At 44.8% G+C, this 26,161-nt stretch overlaps 1 protein-coding gene across 1 annotated transcript in view; it reads right to left on the bottom strand.

The window, feature by feature from the left end:
• LOC127423383 (dynein axonemal heavy chain 9-like) overlaps window positions 1-26,161 on the bottom strand; it is a 188,103-nt gene that overhangs the window by 34,355 nt on the left and 127,587 nt on the right. The window contains exons 60-62 of the mRNA XM_051667636.1: window positions 22,447-22,640; window positions 19,471-19,619; window positions 15,262-15,389 (exon numbers count right to left, since the gene is read on the bottom strand). Of these exons, the coding sequence (XP_051523596.1) occupies window positions 15,262-15,389; window positions 19,471-19,619; window positions 22,447-22,640 (471 nt within the window). The remainder of the gene's footprint in view (window positions 1-15,261; window positions 15,390-19,470; window positions 19,620-22,446; window positions 22,641-26,161) is intronic.

Raw genomic sequence — 26,161 nt, 5'->3', positions numbered from 1 at the left:
TTGGATGATAACTTTTACATTCGCTTGGATCTTTGTCCTTTTTAAGAATCAGACTGATCTGAGCTTGTGTCATGGTTGGCGGAAGCTTTCCATTCTTTAATGATTCCATATAAACTTCTAACAAAAGTTGAGCCAGTTCTGTAGCATAAGATCTAAAATATTAAGTGGCAAAGCCATCTGGCCCAGAGCATTGCCTGTAGGTAAGGCCTTAATTACCTCGTCAAGCTCCTCCGAGGTTATCTCAGAATCAAGAGAATTTTTTTGTTCAGTCGTCAATTTAGGGAGATTGTCCTGGTTACTTTCGTAACCTCCGTTCTCTGCTGGAGGGAACGAGACGTTGTGTTGATGTAGTGACACTAGGGGTCACTCTTGGGAGCCCCAAACACCTCTGATCTTTGAGAAAAGGCCAATGGGATTTGGCGAGTGGAATTTGCATGCCACTCCCCTGGACATACGGGTATAAAAGGATCTGGCTTGCAACCACTCATTCAGGTTTTGTGCTGAGGAGCCGAGACAAGGTCCCAGCCATTTCAGCGGGTAGTTCAGTGTTGTGGCAAGAGGGACACAACGTCTCGTTCCCTCCATCAGGGAACGGAGGTTACGAAAGTAACCAGGACGTTCCCTATCTGTTACTCACTTGATGTTGTGTCGATGTAGTGACACTAGGGGTCCCTATACAAAACAGAGACCACCTGAGGGTGGAGTCTCCACTCTCCTCTGAGCGTAATCCGTCGTGACAGCGCGTCCGCCACGGTGTTGAGGTCGCCCGGGATATGAGTGGCTCGCAACGACTTGAGGCGCTGCTGACTCCAGAGGAGGAGACGGCGGGCGAGTTTCGACATGCAATGGGAGCGTAGGCCGCCTTGGCGGTTGAGGTTCGCTACCGTCGCCATGTTGTCCATCCGTACCAACACATGCTTGCCCTGGATCAACGGCCTGAGCCTCCACAGTGAGAGCAGCACTGCCAGCAACTCGAGGCAGTTGATGTGCCAACACAGTTGCGGGCCGTTCCAAGAGCCGGCGACTGTGTGCCAGTTGCATACGGCACACCAACCTGTCTTGGAGGCGTCCGTCGTGATGACGATACACATGGAGACCTGCTCTAGGGGAACTCCAGTCTGTAGAAATGCCAGGTCCGACCAAGGGTTGAAGAGGCGGTCGACAGATCGGCGTGCGAATCACATGATGTGTCCTGCGGCGCCATGCCCATCTCGGAACTCGAGTCTGCAGCCAGTGCTGAAGCAGTCTCATATGCATCAACCCGAGCGGTGTAGCCACTGCTGAGGATGCCATATGCCCCAGGAGCCCCTGAAAAAGTTTCAGTGGGACCACTGTTTTCCTTCGGAACACCTTCAGACAGTTCAGCACCGTCATCGAGACTGAGTCCAACTCCAAACCAAGAAAAGAGATGCTCTGAACCGGGGAGAGCTTGCTCTTTCCCTAGTTGACCCAAAGCCCCAGCCGGCTGAGGTGCCTGAGCACCAGATCCCTGTGCGCACATAACAAATCCCAAGAGTAAGCTAGGATTAGCCAGTCATCGAGATAGTTGAGGATGCGGATGCCCACTTCCCTTAGCGGGGCAAGGGCTGCCTCTGCGACCTTCATGAAGACGCGAGGGGACAAGGACAGGCCGAAGGGGAGGACTTTGTACTGGTATGCACGGCCCTCAAAGGCAAACCACAGGAAGGGTCTGTGTTGAGGTAAAACCGAGACGTGAAAGTACGCGTCCTTCAGGTCTACTGCCACGAACCAATCTTGATGCCGGACGCTCACTAAAATGCATTTTTGCATCAGCATCTTGAACGGGAGTCTGTGCAAAGCCCAGTTTAGTACTCGCAGGTCCAAGATTGGCCGCAACCCACCGCCTATCTTTGGTACGATGAAGTAGGGGCTGTAAAACCCCTTCTTCATCTCGGCTGGAGGGACAGGCTCTATCGCACCCTTCCGTAGAAGGGTAGCGATCTCTGCATGCAAGGCAGCGGCGTTCTCGCCCTTCACTGAAGTGAAGCGGACGCCGCTGAACCTGGGCGGGTGCCTGGTGAACTGAATCGCGTAGCCGAGTTGGACGGTCCGGGTCAGCCATTGTGACGGGTTGGAAAGCGCAAGCCACGCGTCCAAACTCTGGGTGAGGGGGACCAAGGGGACAAACGCGTCGGACCGGCGGGTGGGGCCTCGCGGCGGGGTGGAGCCTGAGGCGCCACGTCAAGGGGGCTGGAGCCCTGACCTCGTGGCCATGCTGAGTCTGGGGACATCGAAGCACTTACCTGGCTCCGGACACCCACCATGGGGCTGGTCCGGGAGGGGGGAGGAGGAAAGTCGTCCCCGCAATCTGTCAGAACTGGCCTGGCGTGGGCATGTTTGTGCCACAGCTGGGCACTCAAGGGCGGGGGGGCCGCCCTTGGAGGGCCATACAGGCCGTAAGGGAACAGTGGTCGGCAGTCATGACAACGACGGCCGAGAGCACCGGATATGTGACCCAGGAAATAAGGAAACCGCTCTTTTGTTGAAAATGTGGGTACTGAAGCCCCTTGGGCATGCGGCGAAATCAAAGAGAAAGGAAACAAAAGATTCTCCTCCCGGCCCTCCACCGGGGGATGGAGTGGTCTGTCCAGCAGCTCCAGAGCAGTGGGTCTCCTCGTCCCTGGGTCGCCCATCTCAGGGGCGCTTCGAAGCTTTTCTCGTGTTCTTTGCAGCCGGCCATGAGACGGGTGGCGTCTGCTTCCTGCGGGTGGCTTCATGCTGTGGCCATGCTGTTTCACTGGCGAGAACTGCTGGGCAAAGTCCTCGATGGTGTCACCGAATAGGCCCACCTGGGAGATGGGGGCATCAAGGGACCGTGCCTTGTCAGCCTCCCTCATCTCGACCAGGTTGAGCCAAAGGTGGCACTCCTGGACCACCAAGGTGGACATCGCCTGCCCGAGAGACCGTGCCCTGACCTTCGTCGGCCGGAGAGCGAGGTCGGTCACCGAGCGCAGCTCCTGCATCAATCCCGGGTCAGAACTACCCTCGTGCAGTTCTTTTAGCACCTTGGCTTGGTGTACCTGCAGGACAGCCATGGCATGCAGGGTGGAGGCGGCCTGTCCAGCAGCACCAAAGGCCCTAGTCACCAGAGATGACGTAAGCCTACAGGCCCTGGACGGGAGCTTCGGGCGGCCCCGCCAGGTGGCGGCGCTCTGCGGGCATAGATGCACCACAACCGCTTTATCCACCTGGGGAATCGCCGAATAATCCCTGGCAGCCCCACCATCGAGGATAGTGAGAGCAGGGGAGCTGAAAGACCGGGATCGGACAGTAAAATGTGCCCTCCACGACCTCGTCCACTCCTCGTGCACCTCCGGGAAGAAAGGGACTGGGGTGGGGTGTGGCCGTGAGCGGCGCTCTGGGCCCAGGAACCAATCATCGAGCCATGAGGGTTCAGGGAAGAGTGGAGGATTCCACTCTAGCCCTACGCTCGCGGCTGCCCGGGCAAACATGTCCATCAGCTTGGCGTCAGCCTGCGACTGCGTGACCGCACCCATAGGTGGGAGCCCAGCCAAGGCCTCAGTATCAGACTGGATGAGCCCGCTCTCTGATGCTGCGATCGACAACTCATTCTCTTCGCAAGCTCCAAATGAGAATGCGAACTCGCCCTGAGACGAGCCAGTGGTCTCATCCCAGAACTCGACCGGGGCAGACGAGCGTGCTGGGGAATGGGAGGTCCGTGGAGGGTTTCCCGGCAGAGGTAGTCCCATTGAAGTCCCCAAATCACCCCCAGTGCTAACCGACGCGACCTCATACCCGTAGGTAGAAGGACTGAGGTGGGGAGCCGCTGGGGTGACTTCCCTTCTTATGAAAGAAAGCTGCGACCGCAACGTTGCCATAGTCATGTTCTTGCAATGAGGACATGACCCATCCACGAACAATGTCTCCACATGGGCAGTGCCCAGACACGTAAGACAATGATCGTGGCCATCAGAAGCAGATAGGTAACGACCGCAACCAGTAAATATACACAAACGGAAAGGCATCTTTAAAAAGATGCTCCCGTAAGTGCCACTCTTTTAGAAGGAGAAAATATACTCTTTCAGCAGGAAGAATATACTCTTTCGGTCTGCCAAAGCGCCCAGGGGTGTTCTCTTCACTGCACTGGTGCAGAGGGGGAGAAGCCACTGAAATGCACCATAAATCCAGCAGATGAGGTGAAAGAACTCGGTGGAAGAATTCAGCTCAATGAATTGAAACGCTCGGCTCCGAAGAGAAAATCTGAATGAGTGGTTGCAAGCCAGCTCCTTTTATACCCGTATGTCCGGGGGAGTGGCATGCAAATACCACTCGCCAATTTTCATTGGCCTTTTATCAAAGACCAGGGGTGTCTCGGGCTCCCAAGAGTGACCCCTAGTGTCACTACATCGACACAACATCAAGTGAGTAACAGATAGGGAACTAATGGTTCCACAAAGTTCCTAATATCTTCATTGGTAGACGAAGATGTGGAACTATAAAGATCAAGATAGAATTCTTTAAAAGCATTATTAATATCAATGGCTGAGGTAAATATTTCACCACCAGCAGATTTCACTGAGGGAATGGTAGAAAAAGACTCTGTTTTATGTATCTAGCCAGAAGTTTTCCTGCTTTGTCACCTGACTGTCTTGCCCTGAATAACCAAAACTTCACCTTCCATGTCAAAATTGTATTATATCCGTATTTCAAACGAGTCAATTCTCTGAGGCCATCAGATGATATTCGGTGTTTCAGCTCTGCCTCGGCACTTTTAATATTCTCTTCCAATTCTACGAGTTCTCGTACTTTGGATTTTTTGGTGAATGAGGCATACTGTATGATCCAACCCCTAAGAACTGCCTTAAGTGCATCCCAAGCCACGCCCACAGAGGATACTGAGGACCAATTGGTCTCCATATAGACATTGTTCCCTATCTGTCACTCACTCGAATTTGTGTCGATGTAGTGACACTAGGGGTCACTCTTGGGAGCCCGAAACACCTCTGGCCTTTGATAAAAGGCCAATGAAAATTGGCAAGTGGTATTTGCATACCACTCCCCCGGACATACGGGTATAAAAGGAGCTGGTATGCAACCACTCATTCAGATATTTTCATCGGAGCCGAATGGTCGATGTTCACTGAGCTGAATTCCACGACTGGTCATTCACCTCTGCTGGATCTGACGGCGCATTTCAGCAGCTTCTCCCTCCTCTGCACTGCTGCACTGCAGAGAACGCCCCTGGGCGCTTTGGCAGAAATAAAAGTGTATATTTCTCTAAAAGAGCGGCACACACGGAACATCTTTTTAAAGATGCGTCTTTTTAAAGATGCCTTTCCATTTGTGTGTTATCCCTGGTTGCAGTCATTATCTCTCACCTTCTGATGGTCACGATCGCTGTCTTTTGTGTCTGGGCGCGACCCACGCAAAGACAGTGTTCGTGGATGGATCATGTACTCATTGCGAGAACATGACCATGGCAACGTTGCGGTCGCGGCTTGGCTTCGGAAGAATGCAAGCCACCCCAGCGGCTCCCCGCCTCAGTCCCTCTACCTACGGGTATGAGACCAGTGTGGCTAGCACTGGGGGTGATTTGGGGACCCCAATGGGACCACCTCCGCCAGGTATCCCCCCACGGACCTCCAATTCCCCAGCACGCTCGTCTGCCCCGATCGGGCTTCCGGATGAGTCCACCGGCTCGTCTCAAGGCAAGTTCGACCACTTGTTCGGAGCCCGCGAAGATGATGAGCTCTCAAGCGCAGCATCGGAGAGCGGGCTCATCCAGTTGGACACGGAAGCCTCAGCTGGGCTCCCCCCCTCGGGTACAGTCACCCAGTCACAGGCTGACGTGGAAATAACGGACATGCTTTCCTAGGCATCCACGAGCGTCGGGCTAGAGTGGAACCCTCTGCTCTCCCCTGAACCCTCGCAGCTCGATGATTGATTCCTGGGCTCGCGGCGCCACTCACAGCCACGCCCCACCCCAGTTCCTTTCTTCCCGGAAGTGCACGAGGAGCTGACGAGGTCGTGGGAGGCACCTTTTACTGTCCGGTCCCGATCTTTCAGCTCCCCCGCTCTCACTACCCAAAGATGGTGGGGTGGCCAGGGGCTATTCGGCGATTCCCCCGGTGGATAAGGAGCTCGTGGTGCACCTAAGCCCGCAGAGCACCACCACCTGGCACGGGCACCCAAAGCTCCCGTCCAAGGCCTTTAGGTTTACGTTGTCCCTGACAGCCAAAGCCTACAGTGCCGCTGGACAAGCCGCCTCCGCCCTGCACGCCATGGCTCTCCTGCAAGTCCACCAAGCCAAGGCTCTAAATTAACTGCACAAGTGTAGTTCCACCCCAGGATTGATGCAGGAGCTGCGCTCGGCGACCGACCTCGCTCTCCGGGCGACGAAGGTCACGGCGCGGTCTCTCGGGCGGGTGATGTCCACCTTGGTGGTCAAGGAGCGCCACGTTTGGCTCAACCTGGTCGAGATGGGAGAGGCCGACAAGGCACAGTTCCTTGCTGCCCCATTTCCCAGGTTGGCCTGTTCGGCGGCACCATAGAGGACTTTGCCCAGCAGTTCTCGGCAGTGAAGCAGCAGACGGAGGCTATCCGGCACATCCTGCCCCGGCGCGGCTCAAGATCCCACACCCCGCCTGCACGTCGCCAAGGGTGCCCCCCGGCGGTGACTGCACCGGCTCCACCGCAGCCCGCCCCTGCGGCCCGGCCCTGCCGTGGAGCCCACCGCAGGAAGCAGACGCCACCCGTCTCACGGCCGGCCGGCAAGAACCCGAGAAAGGCTTCAAAGTGCCCCTGAGATGGGCGACCCAGGGACGGCGAAACCCACTGCTTTGGAGCTGGTAAGCAGACCACTCCATCCTCTGGTGGAGGGCCGGGAGGAGAATTTTTTGTTGCCTTTTCATTTAATTTCGCCTCATGCCCAAGTGGCTGCGGTACCCAAGAGTTCAGCAAAAGAGTGGTTTCCTTGTTCCCTGGGTCACATACCCAGTGTGCACGGCCGTCATCACGACCACCGTACAACATTCCATTTTGGCAGGTTTGGCGCTCCAACAGCGGTCTCCCCGCCCCTGCGCGCCCAGCTGTGGCACAAATCCACCCCTGATGTGACAGTCTCCATGGGTCACAAGGACAGGCCGTCCCAGGCTGTTCCGGGGGTGGTCACAAGAAGCCAGATAAGTGCTTAGATGTCCCTGAACTCAGCACGGCCATGACACAGCGTGGCACCTCAGGATCTGCCCCACCGCAAGGCCCCACCCGCCGGTACGTCCGACGAGATTGTCCCCTTGGTCACACTTGCCCGGAGCTCGGACGTGCGGCTTGCGCTTTCCAACCCGTCGCGATGGCTGGTCTGGACCGTCCGACTCGACTATGCGATTCAGTTCACCAGGTGTCCGCCCAGGTTCAGCGTCGTCCACTTCACCTCGGTGAAAGGCGAGTACGCCGCTACCTTGCGCGCGGAGATCGATACCCTCCTACGGAAGGACGCGATAGAGCCTGTCCCTCCGGCTGAGATGAAGAAGGGGTTTTACAGCCCCTACTTCATTGTACCGAAAAAAGGCGGTGGGTTGCGGCCAATCTTGGACCTGCGAGTACTGAACCAGGCTTTACACAGACTCCCGTTCAAGATGCTGACGCAAAAACGCATTCTAGCGAGCGTCCGGCATCAAGATTGGTTTGCGGCGGTAGACCTGAAGGACGCATACTTCCACGTATCAATTCTACCTCGACACAGACCCTTCCTGCGGTTTGCATTCGAGGGTTGGGCGTATCAGTACAAGGTCCTCCCTTTCGGCCTGTCCTTGTCCCCTCGCGTCTTCACGAAGGTTGCAGAGGCAGCCCTTACCCTGCTAAGGGAATTGGGTATTCACATCCTCAACTATCTCGATGATTGGTTAATCCTAGCTCATTCTCGATACATGTTGTGCGCACACAGGGACCTGGTGCTCTTGCACCTCAGCCGACTAGGGCTTCGGGTCAACTGGGAAAAGAGCAAGCTCCTTCTGGTTCAGAGCATCTCTTTTCTTGGCTTGGAGTTGGACTCAGTCTCATTGACGGTGCCCCTCATGAATGAGTGCGCACAGTTGGTGCTGACCTGTTTGAAGGCGTTCAGACAGAAGACAGCTGTTCCACTGAATCTGTTCGCTAAGTGGTGTTCTTCCCGACGCAAAGACCCCCAGAGATGCGCAGTCGGATCGGTGCTTTCCTTCCTGCAGGAGAGGTTGGAAGGGCGGCTGTCCCCCTCCACCTTGACGGTGTACGTAGCCGCTATAGCGGCACAACACAGTGGATGGTAAGTCCTTAGGGAAGCACGACCTGATCATCAGGTTCCTGAGAGGCTCCAGGAGGTTGAATCCCTTCAGACCACACTTTGTTCCGTCATGGGACCTCTCTGTAGATCTTCAGGGTCTACGGAGAGCCCCCTTTGAGCCCTTGCAGTCAGCTGAGCTTAAGGCACTCTCTTTGAAGACTGCCCTCCTGACTGCACTCACTTCCATCAAGAGGGTAGGAGACCTGCAAGCGTTTTCTGTCAGCGAAACGTGCCTGGAGTTTGGTCCGGGCTACTCTCATGTGATCCTGAGATCCCGACCAGGCTATGTGCCCAAGGTTCCACGACCCCTTTTAGGGACCAGGTGGTGAACCTGCAAGCGCTGCCCCAGGAGGAGGCAGACCCAGCCCTGACGTTGCTGTGTCCAGTGCGTGCTTTATGCATCTATTTGGATCGCACGCACAGCTTTAGAGTCTCTGAGCATCTCTTTGTCTGCTTTGGTGGACAGCGGAAAGGAAGCACTGTCTCCAAGCAGAGGATTACCCACTGGCTCAATGACGCCATAACAATGGCATATCATGCCCAGGACGTGCCGCCCCCAGCAGGGCTACGAGCCCATTCTACCAGGGGTGTAGCGGCCTCCTGGGCCTTGACCAGGGGTGCCTCTCTAAGAGACATTTGCAGAGCAGCAGGCTGGGCAACACCCAACACCTTTGCGAGGTTCTACAATCTCCGGGTGGAACCGGTTTCGTGCCGTGTAGTTGCAGGCACAAGCAGGTAAGTCCAGGACAGCTGGCTGGGTGTATCGCTTGCGCATAGCGCCTTTCACCTCCCTTGGGCAGTCGAGTTGTCCCCAAAGGGCCATTCAACACTCATAACAGCATTGGGGGAGGTTACATGTCGGCCTGGTGCGCTGGCTACGAAGCACACTGTGTTCTGCCCATCACATACCGCCAGTTCACATAACACAGTTCAGCCAGTTGTGGCGTTTCGTATATGGACCCCTAGTGTCACTACATCGACACAACGTCGAGTGAGTGACAGATAGGGAATGTCCTGGTTGCTTGCGTAACCTCCGTTCCATGATGGAGGGAACAGGACATTGTGTCTCTCCTGCCACAACGCTGAACTACCTGCTGAAATGGCCGGTACCTTGTCTCAGCTCCTCAGCACAAACCCTGAATGAGTGGTTGCATACCAGCTCCTTTTATAACCGTATGTCCGGAGAGTGGTATGCAAATACCACTCGCCAATTTTCATTGGCTTTTTATCAAAAACCAGAGGTGTTTCGGGCTCCAAAGAGTGACCCCTAGTGTCACTACATTGACACAATGTCTCGTTCCCTCCATCAGGGAAAGGAGGTTACGCAAGTAACCAGGATGATTTCAGCCTTTAACATTTGGCAACATCTCTAAATTCACCAGGGTGTGATCTGAGACTAAAATGTTTCCAATTGAGCAGTCAACAACAGATGAAAGATTGATGAGATTAGAGATTTAGATATATAAAAAAATCTATTCTAGAATAAATCTTATGGACTGATGAAAAAAATTTATAGTCCCTCCCAGATGGGTTCAAAAGTCTCCAAATATCTGTAAGGCCAAGATTTTTACACATCCTGTGAAGCGTCAATGTAGCTCTAGGGCGCTTACACACTTTTGCTTCACTATGATCAAGGACTGAGTCCATCAAAAGATTAAAGTCTCCTCCCAATATTATATCATGAGGGGTGCCAGTGTAGGTGCTACTGGTTGTTTAAATCAGTTTTACTATCAGAAATAGTCAATAATTAATTGTTATTAATTATGGAATAATCAAATAACAATTAAATAACTAAATAGTAATTAAATAGAATTTAACTCATTAAACTATTCTCCAGAAATAATCAATAATTAATTGTTATTAATTATGGAATAATCAAATAGCAATTAAATAACTAAATAGTAATTAAATTGAATTTAATTCATTAAACTCTATTCTCGGGGCACCACTCTTTGAAAAGAGAAAAATGATAGCAAGTTACTGATTGAGTCTCATAAAACAAAATCTACCCTGTAGGTTGAGTATCTTAATTGTTAATCAAAATAATCAAAAAGGGGAAAAACTAGTTAAATTATTGGTATACAAATCTAATAGTAATCTAGTTACAGTTAGTTTCTAACACCAATAACATAATAGTACTCTGAGGTAACTTGGGAGTTCTTCATGTGGCAGAGGTTGGCTTCAACACAATATTCAAACAAAAAAACAATTAGGAGTACTTATAATAATATAGCAAGATGTATTATAATCAAGCAGTAGTGACACAGCCAATACTATCCAAATATAATCCAAAAATAAAATCAAGGAAATCCTAAACTAACAGTGGAGCTATATGCTAGTGTGTGTGTGTCCAGGTGTGGTAACAAAGGAAGCAAAATGGAGGATCAGGTTCAAAATGGAGGGTTAAATCCAAAATGGAGCTGATACCATGTGCGGGTGGAAATGAGCGGACACACAAAGGAATTGACGAAACAGGCGGGAGAATTTGGTTCACCAGCCAGTGAACACAGCCAATACTATCCGAATATAATCCAAAAATAAATCAAGGAAATCCTAAACAAACAGTGGAGCTATATGCTAGTGTGTGTGTGTGTCTGTGTGTGTCCAGGTGTGGTAACAGAGGAATCAAAATGGACGATCAGGTTCAAAATGGAGGGTTAAATCCAAAATGGAGCTGATACCACGTGCGGGTGGAAATGAGCGGACACACAAAGGAACTGACGAAACAGGCGGGAGAATTTGGTTCACCAGCCTGAGTCGAACACAAACCGAGGCGCCACTCACTCAATGAATATCAGTGAGAGAGAGAATGAGAGCGAGAGAGAGAGGAAAAATGCATGCAGTTTAGTTAAGGGTAACCACTCGTAACAGCGGGACTGAATTACTAGTTCAAATCACTCAACAAAACAAACGTAACCCCAAAAGAAACTAAAACAAATCTCCCAGCTCGAAGCAGCGAGCAGAGTTTAACATACAAATATACTCAAAACATCAGCATTTAGAATCAAAAATACGATTTAGATTCACAAAAAAAAAAAAAAAAAAAAAAAAACCACAGTTTCTAAACTAAATCTGCCCAGATATCAAGCCTTACTTAGGAAATCCTGTGTGACTTCAGTAGGGTTGTCCGTTGGAATTCCTGTTGCATTGAGCGGTCAGGAGAAACGGTCTGGATGGTTCCTTGTCTTGCGCTCGTCAGCGAAAAGACGCGTCTCTGCTTTATTCTTCGGATCCAGCGATGGAGAAGAATGCAGAAAGTAGCCAACGTTGAATGAAAAAGAGGGAGAAGGGAAACTGGTTGCCTTTCCGTTTTTCAAAATAAATTCACTGTTGCTTTACAGTGAAACTGAACCGGTTGATATAAGTATACTATAAGACTTGAACAAAGCTAAGTTAATCTTACTCTACCGTGGCCAAATGGTGAGGTTAGAAAAACGTGGTCTCTTTGTTCTCAGTCCAAACGGAGGGAAAACTCCTTCAGTACTTGCACAGTACAGATGTCCCTTAACAGCCAGGCAGAGCTTAGCACAGATAGGCCGAACTTCATCTGTCCACGGTTTTTGTTGACGAGATGACGTCATCGGTCGTAGGCCACTCGACCAATGGCGTTTGAGACTGGGTCCATGGGCGGGACTTCGCATCCAGTTGTGAATTTGTGAAGGATCCTGGGAAACTGAGTTCAATGTCTCTCCTTTTGATCATAGAACAAAGGGCCATGCGGTCTCTGCTGCCATTTTAAGTGGGCCAAGGCCCTACACCAGCGGCTTGCAACATCCCTTCAAGATCTATAAAAAAGCCCTGATCATCAGCATTAGGTATGTAGATAGTAGCCAAAATCAGACTTTGCCCCTGAATTTCAGCTAAAACAATAATGACTCATCCTAATTTATCTTTAATCTGTTTGAGACATTTGAATTGTAGATGTTTATTTATCAGTATAATGACTCCCCTACTCTTACTCGAGCCAGCACTAAAGAAAACATGGCCACCCCATATCTTCCTCTAAAATAAATTTTTCAGCTTCCTGTGGAGAAAGGTGCGTTTCTTGAAGAAACAAAATATCATATTTCTTACTTTTAAAAAAAGAAATAACCTTCCTTCTTTTTATGGGGTGCCCCAACCCATTCACATTCCATGTGGAGAGAGATGACCCACTTATACTAACATTTGACATTTTTATATAAAAAAAATAAATAATTGTGTGTCAAAAACAAGATTATACAGACCACATTCCCCATTAGTGCAACAATCAAACCCACGAACTTCCCCCCGAACAAAACAAACAGAAAAAAGAATAACATGCGCATTAACCCCGCGCACGACAGTGCCAACCGGTGTCAATCCCTCTAAACTCAAAAGGTCCATGTACACATGCGAAAGCCCCATGGCAACTTTGCAGTCAGATTGCTCAAGTCAGGTGCTTCTGCACAAATTTTGTGAGGCAAAATTACATAACAGAAAATACTTTGTAAAACAAACCCCAGCCAACAGTCAGAAAAAACGCAAAGAACATGTAGATTCATTCACAGAACTGTCTTGAAGGTGTGTTCCTCCACAAAACAAATTCCAGCTGATATAAAGCCGTTCAGTTTCCTCAGACAGATAAACAAGCGTTCAATGAGCCGGCTGTTATGAGTGCAGCAGATGATGTAATCAATCATTCTAATGTCCCTTAAAAATACTCCAAAAAAACAAACTCCAGCCAACAGGAGGCATAAGCACAAAGAATGAACAGATCCATTCACAACTGTCCCGAAGAAGTGTAATTCTACAAAACAAACTCCAGCCGCTAGGCGGAACCCGCATGAAAAGAAACAAAACAGGCATCCCGGTTCCTCAGATGATCAAGTGTGTATTGAGTGAGTCAAATTCACTCGGAGGCCGAGTTAAAAAAAAATAAATAAAAAAAATACACCATGACTTACTCAGTCCGTCGACTTTATAAAAGACGTTGTTTATGTGAGCATGTAGATATTTTGCAGTCATCCATAGTGTCCATTCTCAATCTGGCCGGGAACTTCAGTGTAAAAATGATCTTATGTCAATGCAAATGTTTCTTGAAGGAAGTGTCATTCTACAAAACAAACTCCAGCCACTAGGCGAAGCCAACGCAAAAAGAAACAAAAAATGGCACCCAGCTTCCTCAGAAAATCGAGTCACTGAACAGTGAGTCAGTCTACTAATATAAGAAACATCAAATGGCTTACTCACTCCAATGTATTTATGAAGGAGAGTGCCTGTTTTGGACATGTAATTACTTTCTGTCCATCCTTCATTTCAATTCTCAGATTGGCCGGAAACATCAACGCAAAAGCGATCTTCCGTTGATGTAAAAGTTTTTTACATTCCTTGAACTGATCGCGTTCCTCTCGTCGAATTCGCAAAGTCCGGGAACAAGAAAATATCGTGATTCTTCCAAGAAAGCTTTCCTTTGCTCCTCGCCTGGCGCAACACGAGATCTTTATCGGATGATCTCAGACATTTGGCCAGAATTGATCGGGGCCTGTCTCCCTCAGCAGATCTGCGAGCCGGGACTCTGTGAGCGCGCTCAATTTCCAGTTTATGGCCTGTTATGTCGAGCAGACTCGGGAAGAGCTCGTCCAGGAATTTCACCATATCTCTGCCCTCTTCACGCTCAGGAATTCCAACAATTCATATGTTATTCCTTCAGATCATATTTTCAAGATATTCCAGTTTCTCCAAAATGTTTTCCAAGTCTGTTTTGGACGCGGACGGATTAGCAGATAATTCCCTTTACACTGACTCCAAATAATCAATTCGTTTCTCAACATTTGCGACTCTTGTGACCAACTCAGAGAATTTTGTTTCCATCGCCGTCATAGATCGACGTATTACAGCGAGATCCTCCAAGTCAGCAACAACCTTCGTCAGCATCACCGAGATGTTGGATAGTTGACGCTGGATTTCTTCTCCCGACGTGCCTTCCAAATCGAGTCCCCGGCTCGCAGTCCCATCAGAGGCCTCAGCTTGAGCACGTAAGTGTCTTTTAATGTCTCCAGAGTCTGAGGATTTTGACTTCTTTGCCATGTTTACCTCAAAGAGCAAATATGTAATTGGATGTATCGAATCTCACCGGATTATAACATGAAAATAATTAAAAAACTAGCAAAGTGCACAGAGCACGTGATTCACACGTCTGCTTCTCGCATGGTGTCACGTGTTCCCTTCTGACTTTACCTACACATTAATAACTAGTATTGTCATTATATTTATGCTGTTTAGCCAGAGGGTAAATGGCCCCCACAGTGAGCCTGGTTTCCCTCAAGGTTATTTTTCTCCATTAACCAACATCTTATAGAGTTTTATGTTCCTTGCCACAGTTGCCTTTAGCTTGCGCACTGGGGGTCTAAATACAAATATTACTTAATTATTTAATTACTTATTTTAAGGCACAATTTACAATAATGTTTTTTTATTAAACCGCACTATTGTGACTCTAAGACATTACAGATATTACAGCTTCTTTTTCTGTTAAAGCATAATTTCCTGTAATGCTGCTTTGAAATGATGTGTGTTGTGAAAAGCGCTATACAAATAAAAATGTCTTGACATCAAATAATAAATCACATTTTAAAATCACTTTTAAATTTGCTGCCCGGCATTATGAAGATCAGATTTATATCTGTTTGGCGGACACACACTGATGTGGGCCAGTGAAAATGGAATGTGCTTATTGAATTGGATAGCAATCTGATCAAATAAAACATAAAGTGACTAAGTGTAAATACCCCCATAAAGATGATGAATCAAGCTATTTTGGATGCTAAAATAGCTTCTCATCATAACTTATGAGATAGTCAATTACTTTGCCGTTCATCTCTTAAGTCTTTGGAGGTTTCCCTCCTGTCGAGGTAAAAGAGAGGTGTGATTTTAGGTAGTTTTATGATTTGGGTTTAGCACATGCTGTGTGATAATGGACGTGGTGGATTACTGTATTTTACCTGTAAAATGACCCAATGTCCTTCTTTTGCAGCCAAATCCAGAGTTTTTTCTGCTACCACTTCCTGGCCCTGGCCCAGAGAAACGTTGTGGAAATTTTTGTTGTCAAATGTGTATCCCAGTTTCCGTCCTGCAGGATATATTATTTTAAGGGAAAAACAAAAACAAAACAACAACATTTAATATCTGAAGTTATCAGAAGTGTTTTTTATGTGTGGTCACTCCCACAGAGGAGATTTTGATCTCAGTCCAGCCCTCAGTAATTGGTGAGTGTGTGATTTGATTAGTCACTCTCACAGGCATGTTTAATCTCTCTCCCACAGATGATTTATAGAATCTGATCCTTCAAATTCAATGATGCATGGGGAGCCAGAGACTCTCAATAAACTGAAAGTCATCCACTGGACATGCATTTTCCTCTGTAGTTTGGTACCCTGAAGTTAAGTAAAATTTGGAAACACGTACCTATTTTTTTACCTTTATAATTCCAAACTCCAACTTTAGTAATCACATTAATATATTCACAATCATAGATTAAGTAATCCCATTCCATCCCCTGTGTCTAGCCCACCCTGAGTATCCTATGGCCCATCTTACATCTTTGAGCTGGAGATGGGCCTGGGAAAAGTAGGAATATTTATCATCGCCTATACACCCAAAGTCATGAGAGGGTTTAAACACAATTAGTACACTTTAATTGGATGCACTGACAAACTATCCAAAACACTCAAAAGTTCTGTTTCAACATCAAATTTACAATATATACTTGCTTGTGGTGCAGTTATACTCTTATTTCTAGGGTTCATTTTGAAAATAACAAAATGACATTTACAAAATGGCAAAATGACACCTCACTTAAAAATCACAGGCTATTACTATAGCTATTTTGGTGAAATCATGTAAATGGTCTTCTTGCAAGATCATAATCAGCTTTATTGCCAAGTATGCTTACACATATAAGGATTTTGTCTTGGTGACAGGAGCTTCCAGTGTACAACAATACAAAAACAATACAAAAACAGTAGCAAGACATAGATAATAATAAAAAAATAAAAAATGATTATACACATACGTACAGACACACACATACATACACACATACACATGGGTAGTGCAAATCTAATACAGTCTGTTATGTACAGTGCAAATACAAATCTGTTATGTACAGTGCAATTTTTTTTTTATTTTTATTTTTTTTTCAGAGGAATGAAATGGCAGAAGAGGTTGGATGTGTTGGATAAATATAAAAAAGACTAAACTGTGTATTGCACATAGTTATTGCTCAATGGGGCAATTTAAATGTTCATGAGATGGATAGCCTGAGGGAAAAAAACTGTTCCTGTGCCTGACGGTTCTGGTGCTCAGAGCTCTGAAGTGTCGGCCAGAAGGCAACAGTTCAAAAAGGTAGTGGGTAGGGTGAGTGGGGTCTAGAGTGATTTTTCCAGCCTTTTTCCTCTCTCTGGAAGTGTATAGTTCTTGAAGGGGGGGGGGGGCAGTTCGGACTCCTCTCAGCAGTCCGAACTGTCCTTTGTAGTCTTCTGATGTCTGATTTCATAGCTGAACCAAACCAGACAGTTATTGAAGTGCAGAGGACAGACTCAATGGCTGCTGAGTAAAACTGTATCAGCAGCACCTGTGGCAGGTTGAATTTCCTCAGCTGGCGAAGGAAGTACAACCTCTGCTGGGCCTTTTTCACAATGGAGTCAATGTGGGTCTCCCACTTCAGGTCCTGTGAGATGGTAGTGCCCAGGAACCTGAATGACTCCTAAAGTCCACAATGATCTCCACCGTTTTGAGCGTGTTCAGCTCAAGGTTGTTTTGACTGCACCAGACATCCAGCTGTTCAACCTCCCTTCTGTATGCAGACTCATCGTCATCTCAGATGAGGCCGATGACAGTGGTGTCATCTGCAAACTTCAGGAGCTTGACAGAGGGGTCCTTGGCGATGCAGTCATTGGTGTAGAGGGAGAAGAGTAGTGGGGAGAGCACACATCCATGGGGGGCACCAGTGCTGATTGTACAGGTGCTAGAAGTGAGTTTCCCCTGTCTCACAATCTGCTGCCAGTCTGTCAGAAAGCTGGTAATCCACTGACAGATAGACATGGGAACAGAGAGTTGGTGTAATTTATTCTGGAGAATAGCTGGGATGATGGTGTTGAAAGCCGAACTGAAGTCCACAAAAAGGATCCTTGCATATGTCCCTGGTCTGTCCAGATGTTGCAGGATATGATGCAATCCTATGTTGACTGCATCATCCACAGACCTGTTTGCTCGATAAGCAAATTGAAGGGGATCAAGAAAGGGTCCAGTGATGTTCTTCAGGTGGGCCAACACCAGTCTCTCAAATTATTTCATGACCACAGATGTCAGGGCGACAGGTCTGTAGTCATTAAGTCCTGTAATTTTTGGTTTCTTTGGGACAGGAATAATGATTGAGTGTTTGAAGCAGCATGGGACTTCACACTGCTCCAGTGATCTATTGAAGATCTGTGTGAAGATGGGAGTCAGCTGGTTAGCACAGGATCGAAGACACGCTGGTGAGATGCCATCTGGGCCCGAAGCTTTCCTCGTCTTTTGTTTCCGAAAGACGCAGCTCACATCATCTTCACAGATCTTAAGTGCAGGTTGAGTAGCAGGAGGGGGGAGGAGGGGGTTGCAGGAGGTGTTGGTGTTTGTGTGAAATGAAGTTCAGAGTGGGGTGTGAGATTGGGCCTTTCAAATCTGCAGAAGAACACATTCAGGTTGTCAGCCAGTTGTTGGTTCCCTACAGGGTTGGGGGTAGGAGTCCTGTAATTTGTGAGTTGTTTCATGCCACTCCACACTGTTGCACACTGATGCAGGGTCGTTAGTTTTTCAGCTTCTCAGAATATCTTCTTTTAGCCACTCTGATTTCCTTGTTCAGTGTGTTCCTGGCTTGATTGTACAAGACTTTATCCCCACCCCTGTAAGCATCCACTTTGGCCTGACGAAGCTGCCAGAGCTCTGCTGTAAACCACGGTTTGTCATTGTTGAACTTTAAATAAGTCCTAGTAGGAATGCACATATCCTCACAGAAACTGATATATGATGTAACAGTATCTGTGAGCTCGTCCAGGTCTGTGGCTGCATCCTCAAAAACACTCCAATCCGTGCAATCAAAGCAGGCTTGTAGTTCCCGCTCTGCTTCATTGGTCCATCTCTTTACAGTCCTTACTACTGGCTTGGTTGATTTTAATTTCTGCCTGTAGGTTGGATGAAGATGAACCAGACAGTGATCAGAGAGCGATATTCATCCTTTATTGTTGTGTAACAATGATCCAGTATGTTCCTGTCTCTGGTGGGGCATGTGATGTGCTGTTTGTATTTGGGCAGTTCACGTGTGAGATTTGCTTTGTTAAAATCCCCAAAAATAATAATAACTGAGTCCAGGTATTGTTGTTCCATGTCTGTGATTTGATCAGCCAGCTGTTGCAGCGCTGTGTTCAAACACGTGTTTGGTGCAATATACACACTCGCCAGAATAAACGAGGAAAACTCCCGCGGCGAGAAGAAAGGCTTACAGTTAATAAAGAGTGCTTCCAAATTAGGACAGCACATCCTCTTTAACATTGTTACATCTGTACACCAACATTCATGGATATAAAAGCATGTTCCACTGCCTCTCGTTTTCCCTGTTAACTCCACGATGCAATCCGCTCTGAACAGCTGGAAGCCCGGCAGATGTAACGCGCTGTCCGCAATGGCTTCGCTCAGCCAGGTTTCTGTGAAGCACAAGGCAGCAGAGTTTGAAAAGTCCTTGTTTGTGTGGGTGAGGAGATGTAGTTCATCAATTTTGTTAGGAAGAGAGCGGAGATTTGCTAAGTGAATACTTGGGAGTGCTGTTCGAAATCCGTGCCTACGGAGTTTGACCAGCACACTGGCTCGTCTCCCTCGCCTGCGTCTCTTGAACAGCAGAGCTGCACCTCCAACTAAAATGTCTAGCAAAACGTCTGAATATTCAAAAACCAGGAAAAGATTGTCTGGTATATGCTGTCGAATGTTCAGCAGTTCGTCTCTGTTAAAACTGACTGGAAAAAGATTACTAAACACAGGACAAACAAACAAAAAAAACTGAGGAGCTCCGCACCGAGGCAGCCATCCGTGGCGCCATCATGATGAACATTATGTGCAAGATAACACCCCTATTAATAGGAAATGTCCTACAAAAACTCTAAGAGTAACTTGTAACTTACCATGTTTTTCCACATCCTTTAGGGGGTCTACACCGGGAGACAGGATGAAAAACATGGGAGTGGCGGCTCCAGATTCTTCAAAAGAGACGGCAAAGTCCACCGAGCGTCCCATCACATATTTACTGCCCAGCTTCTCTTCCACAAAATCTCTAACAGGGGAAACAGAGGTCTCCTCATTAGCCTTTCATTTGGATTTTAACAAACTGGAAAATTTATAATTATAACCCACACTGTAATTAATGATGTACTATTATGTAAATATGTCTAAATGATATTAAAGACCACTGGCCGAAGAATGGATCTACTGAGGGTATTTGTGAAAATGGATTGTTAAAGCCACTGGCCTATGCTGTCTTATTATATTAGCATTGCCTAAAGGTCAAGCATTATAGAGTCTACACAAGAAAATTGTCTCAACTTCTAACTAATGGTTGAACAATATGAGTTTTTACAATGGTCGAGCGCATTTTGCATTGACAGGGCCAGGGCTCGACAATAAGGATGGTCTGATCGCCCAGGGCAAAAGTTAGAGAGGTTTTGTTGACCGAATAGTCACTTGCCCAAACAGACCAGTGCTTCATTTATACGTCAATTCAGTTAGTGTGCGTGCCCATATCATATGACTTTAAATATGTGCCTGTCAAGTGTCCTGTATGGAGTTAAATTACAGCTGTATTAGTATTTATATTATTGATTGTAAATCTGTTTTCCAAAGCAATATTGCAGTTTTTCTCGATTGCTAACACACCATAACCGATACTATTGGCCCAGTTGCCTTGAACCAATACTTCAATTCTTGAAATAAAAACAAATTTCTCTAAACTACAGATGCAATTCACCTGTTTTCACACATGTTCCAATATGTGTAAAATACCCTCATTTTGCACAGGTTTAACCATGTTCTCATTCAGAAAGCAAAACCACTCCAAATAATTCATTCAGGGCATCAAAGCATGAACTCAGTTAACACACATTTCTACATGTGTAAACACTACAGTATATAGCAAAATTGTTTACGCACAAGTCAGAATATCAGCATAAATAAAAATGGCCAAAGGTGACATGTGCTGTGGAAAATCAATTCTAACAAGCTTGAAGAAATGGAAGGCAGAGAGACAGCTGCCAAGGACAATGGGGTAGAGGAAGATGAAGGGACAGAACAGTTGTCCCTGATGATATCTGCTCTACAGTATTCTGGTTGACTGTTCTTGTGCATGGTACAACAATGCTGGGCAACAAGTCCAGCTAAATTTGATTCGCATTATGGTTGCATCTATTATTCAAACCTTCAGACAATAAAACAGGTAGCTACAGTAACTGTAAATAAAGGGCCCTATTTTAAGAGCGCTAGCACTATGCTATAAGTCATGCTCGTAAAGTCAATGTGCACGGCCATGAAGTTTTGCTATTTTCATGCAAGCGTGCGCTAAGTCGCAAGTGGGTTTTGCTAAATTTAATGCACAAATCGCTAATGGGCTGGGGCAAGTGCAATTTAATTCTGAGATTCTTTTCCAGCACCATCTGCCAATGTCAGGCATATTTCTATAATAGTGACACACTCCTTTTATACGCATTGGAAAATTTGTATAATATAAGTATACATAAGTATAATATATAATTTTCATCTACTGACACACAAATCATGGCTAGTATTAAAATTGATTGCATTGGACCACACTTCACTTCTACAAGTCGATTTTGAAAAATTAAATTCGTTTATTGAAACAAGAAAAAAATAAACCAAAAATATTTCTGAATTCTAATTACACTTTAAATTAAATAAAAATGTAATCAAAATAACTAAGTGGTAAAAAAAAAATTAAAAATAATCATACCAAATGCAAACATTTTACTCTCTCCAACTTCTTCCACCGGCCCCTTTTGTAGTGACTTAAAAATCACTCTATGACAACAGGTGGAAAAAATATATATAGATCATAAATACAATTGTAAATATAAACATAATAATAATAACTGAAAAATAAACCATGACCTAAAGATAGTTTAACACAAATCTCATAAATATTTGTTTAATAAAACTGATAAAACAGTGATTGTCATGGACATAATTTGATGTTCCACTTTATTTTCAGTGTTTGGACATTAACTATTACCGCCATTAACTATTGCTGGTGGAATCTCCAAACTGCAAATGTAGGAACTGAGTTTGGACTTTGTGTTGAGATTAGACCTGCGATTGAAACATCTTAGCGCAATGACCTATTTCTCAGGAAAATAGCAAAGTGCGTTTGCGCCACTTCATTAACATACAATAAACCCCCAGTTTGCACGCATACACCCACAGACAGCGCAAACATTCCCACCCACACCCAATTGCACTTTGCGCCGGCACGAAAATTGCACTTAGAATTAGTGCTCTCACACAAACTGGATAGGACGTTGCACGCGGTCTTAGTACGTAGCGCTGCACTTTGTATACTCATGAAAACAGAGCCTATAGAGATTGACCTGCAAAATTCTCTCTGGCTGCTAGAGGTTTTTATAGCAGTGAATTGATCCCACTGATGTGTTGTGAGCAGTGCAATAGTTTGTGTGTTTGCTCGGTTTAAGTGTTATTTTAAATCAATAGTTTATTTTGACAGAGGATAATATGTTTTTGAGTGAAATATTTCATTTTGGCATGGAAGTTTGAGGTTTATAAAAATTGGTGTTTAGTTTTGTAATTGTGTTTATAGTTTCAAGAAAATTGTGAATTCTTAGCAAATCAAGAAAAACTGCAATGTTTAGTAAAAATATACTTCTGACACTTTTGTACATACTATATATATGTACTGTATATGTACATACAAGAAAAAAGATATTTAAAGATTTAAATATATAACTTTCATTTACATTATCAAACACTTATATTATCAAGCACAGCTTACAAGCTTAAACACAGAAAAAGATGGCATGGATAAAAGACAAAATGATGTGATCAATGTTATGATTTGCTTTAAAGGACTGATGTCTGACCTCACAGCATAGTTCATTCTATCAGGACGGAGCGCTCTCATCATGCACAGTCTTTGCAGGGCTGTTTTATTCTTCCACTCCTGAGGGAACTTCTCTTTCTCAGGACACTCGGACTCTGCAAACTTCTTCCAACGATTAGCTGAACCCTCAATGTCCCTGTCAAGGTTATGGAACTCCTCCATCGCAGAGAGAGACTGAAACAAAGATCACCATTAAAATAAAATCATACTTTCTACCAATGTTTTCATTAAACATTAATAATCATTATCAGGATAAAATGTTGATTTTATATCAAAGAAAACCAAACAAAGTATAAAAGGTTCAGATATTTGAAAAGGCACCTGGGCAGTTGACATAACATAGACCGTTTAATTCAGCATCAAGATTTGCGGAAAAAAGTTTGTATAAGGAAAACTGAATGTCTTAAGTCCTGTTTTCAACATTTAATCACCTTTTTGTCTTCACTAGTTAATTTTAAATAGTCACGTGGTGTGACAATTTTTCAAAGTACAAATATCCCATGTCTTTAAATTAATATATACTCATAAAATCAGTGTGTGTAATAATTATAAAAAAGCTAAATGCTGTTTAAAATAGCTATAGATGGAGAATAGCATGTCAAACACAGGACATGTCAGCTTTCCAAATGCATTTCTTGTCAACTTCCTACCTAAGCGAAGCTTTTCATCAATTTAGTATGCATTATTTTGCAAGCCTATGCATGTTACTGATTGGACAGTGTGCAATATTATCAAAAAGAAAAGAAGTTGTGATGACAGACATTAAAGCTTTGGACAATAAAGAGTTTAGATACATCATCACTGGTGTCAAGGTGCTAATCAAATCTAACTACAAAGTGAAGTGTCTTTATGCCACAAACTGCTGAGTCAACATTAATGTGTTTCTTTATAAACCAGACTAGCAGAAGTGCTTAAGCAGCAGAAATTAGGCTTTCCTTTTGCAAAGCTAAATTTGTCTTCCCTTGGAAGAACACCACTGTGACATATGCCGTTCTCTTTTATATGTAGAGGCCTGGCTCAACCCGAAGGTGCTGAAAGCGGCAGGGGAATGATGACTCAATGCCAAAAAGCCTTTCTTACAGGAAACACTATATCGTAATGGCATATTTGAGAAGATTATGTACTTACTCTCTCTGAAATAACATCAGATGGTTTCACATTCCTACCATTGACTATAGCTGTCCTTGAGAACAGCAGGGGGATTCTGGAGTTTCTCAGTAAAAGCCTAAGTCTAAGTTAGGTGTTTGGTAAATGGTAAAAGCAAAAGATTTTTCAAGACATAGTCAGTGGAGATGAGACAGCAATTGGTAAGGAAGTACACTTAAATTACTAATGGGTTTCTGCATAATTAAATTGTTTGCAAGTTGCACTGTACTGAAATTTCTCAAACATTGATATTCTGGTTAAGTTTGTTCTAAACCCCCTTACCCTAAGAATTACCTTTAATTAAGTGATATTTATTTATTTATTTATTTATCTATTTGTAAACTTTGTATTTCTTAAGAAATTTAAGATTAAAGTTTGAAAATTTCCCATTGATTGGAATTTACAGGATGTTCAGTATTCAAAATGTAACTGACAGCGCTGGTGCCATCGTAATTTTATATTTAGCCTATTCAGTTGGAAAACCTTTATCCGTATAAATGATGTGATCCAAGGAATGTTTGAACAGCGGTGAAACACTTTCTTATAATGTGCTATATTCATACGAGCAGACAGAGGGCACTCTTACACTGTAATGAGTGAAAAGTTGGATGTGACATCATAGAGGAAAAAGATGTAGTTGTGTACGCTCTGTGGGGTTTTGAAGTAAGTTTGGAGCAGCAGAAATAGTTAACCTTGTGTAAATCACGATAACGCTATATATCACGATGTAGTTACATTTTTCTGAAAAATCAATAAAATGTTATTATATACTAAGCCATGTCGCAACGTGTAATTTTAAGTAATCCAGTCAGTGAATTAAATACTTTTTAAATAAAAACTTCTTCAACTTATATAATTTTCTCTTTATTTTTAAACAAAGTAAAAAAACACATTTCAGTCTGATGATGTGCACCAATTTTCTTATTTTTCTTTTTATTATTATTATTACTATTATTATTAGGGGCCAAGCACTGAAAATGTGTAGGCACTTATTGTAATCGTTAGTGTTCTTTTTATTCTTCTTCTTCTTCTTCCGCCATTGAGTCTATGGCAGCCCATAGAACAGTCTAACTGAAGCAAATTTGGAGTCTCTAACTCAAACCCTCTAGCACCACCAACTGCCCAAAATTTCACATACTTATGCTTATAACTTTTGAACCGTAAATGCTAGAATCAAAATTCTATTTCCTCTGATTCCTTGGCTCGAGACAAATCGATTGCATCCTATGATGTCATTTTCTGTTTTGAAAATGTTTCCACCGGAAACCTAATTTTTCGAACTCCTCCTAGACCGTCGTCCGATTTGCATGAAAATTGAATCAGATCATCTTCAGACCAGACTGACAAAAAGTTATGGAATTCAAGTTGATTAGTCAAACGGTTCTCGAATAACGCACGAATAACGCTATATCTCCGCAATGCTTTAAAGAATTCACACCAAACTTGGTGTGTGTTATGACAACCATGACCTGAGGGTACCTGCACAGTTTCGGTACAGTGCTACCTAGCAGTCATGAGATATGAAAAATGCATATTTTTGCTTATAACTTCTGAACGGTTTCACTTAAAATCACAAATCTGGTCTTGTTAGATTCTGTGTGGGATACCATGTCGAATGATACCAAATTTTCCTATGTCGGCCATTTTGGGCATCGCCCATTTTGAATTTTGTTGTAAAATGCTTTATTTTTCAAACGTATTGACATATTACAAAACTCGCAATGTGTCATTGGCACAATTCCCTGAAGGTACTCAAAAAGTTCTGTGACAGTGCCACCTTCTGGTCAAAATTTTTTTCATAAAATGCTAATAACTTTTGATTACTTTGTGCTATTGTCTTGATATCAGTCTTGGTAGATTCCGTGGGTCATGCCGAGAACGTGGATACCAATTATGCCATGATCGATCGAACTTCCGGTCCGCCATTTTGAAATCCTTTAAAAACCTACTTTTTCTAACTCCTCCTACAGCGTTTGTCAGATTTTAACCAAAATCGAATCAGACCACCTTCAGACCATGCCGACAAGAAGTTATAGATTTTGTGTTGATAGATCAAACCTTTTTCGTTTAACACAACAATGAATTTGATGGCACGGTGCCAGAATGGTTTTAGGCTCTATCTCAGCAACGCTTTGGTGTATTGACATGAAACTTTATATGTGTCATCGTGACCTTGCAGCTAAATGTATTATTATTATTGTTGTTGGTGGTGTTGTTGTTGTTGTTATTGTTATTATTATGATTATTGTTATAACTTTCCTCAAGAAACTTAACATCTCAAAGCAATGCAAAAAGTAAAATAACATAAATAATAAAAAAATAAAAAAACATAAATAAAACATTTAATTAGGCTCTTAGTGTTTTTAGTAATCTCTATAAAGAAAATATAAAATATCTGAAGGAAAATATGGCTGCAGCAATGAACAGTTGCTCCGCCTTACTCCATTTATCAGTCAGAGTGTGTACGTGCTATATGCTGTACACATTTCTCATGTGGCAATTTTGCGTTACAGTGATAGAGACGATAATCCAAAATGTATACCAGTTGG

Source organism: Myxocyprinus asiaticus, chromosome 32, assembly GCF_019703515.2.
Source record: "Myxocyprinus asiaticus isolate MX2 ecotype Aquarium Trade chromosome 32, UBuf_Myxa_2, whole genome shotgun sequence".
NCBI lineage: Eukaryota > Metazoa > Chordata > Actinopteri > Cypriniformes > Catostomidae > Myxocyprinus > Myxocyprinus asiaticus.
The sequence above is the reverse complement of the archived record's forward strand: the minus strand, read 5'-3'. Positions and strand labels throughout refer to the sequence as shown.